The sequence below is a fragment of the Sinocyclocheilus anshuiensis genome, unplaced genomic scaffold (genome assembly GCF_001515605.1).
Source record: "Sinocyclocheilus anshuiensis isolate Anshui unplaced genomic scaffold, SAMN03320099.WGS_v1.1 C31369460, whole genome shotgun sequence".
Lineage (NCBI taxonomy): Eukaryota > Metazoa > Chordata > Actinopteri > Cypriniformes > Cyprinidae > Sinocyclocheilus > Sinocyclocheilus anshuiensis.
Window position 1 is genome coordinate 1 of NW_015594128.1, and position 346 is coordinate 346.

At 58.4% G+C, this 346-nt stretch overlaps 1 protein-coding gene across 1 annotated transcript; it reads right to left on the reverse strand.

The window, feature by feature from the left end:
• Nucleotides 1–3: 3 nt before the first annotated feature.
• Nucleotides 4–342, reverse strand: LOC107682046 (pannexin-2-like; the record flags this gene model as incomplete). The annotated part of the gene is made up of 1 exon (XM_016478433.1): nucleotides 4–342. A coding segment is annotated over one exon (339 nt), but the record flags the coding sequence as incomplete, so codon positions are not given.
• Nucleotides 343–346: the final 4 nt, after the last annotated feature.

Below are 346 nucleotides of genomic sequence, written 5' to 3' on the forward strand. Positions count from 1 at the left end.
CTTCTCCTTCTCTGCGTTCTCGATGATCTCCCGTCGCTCACGTTCCGTAATCCCCGGCCCCTTGGACTGGATCTGCTTCTCAATCTTGGGCGCTCTGCACTCGGCTGCCCTGTGGTAGCAGTTGTCGATCTCTTGAAGGAGGAAGTTGAGCTCAGAGGTGAGCCGAGTGGAGGCCAGGAACTCCCATCCCAGGGCAGGTATGTACATGATGCCTGTGAAGGCCAGCAGAGCATAGGGCAGAAACTTGTGCTCAAACAAGGAGGGCCAAAGCTGGGGGTCGACGCCAGGCACTGCATCTCGAAGCTCTGTCCAGCAGTAGCCTCTGGCATACAGGGCCTGGTCGCGT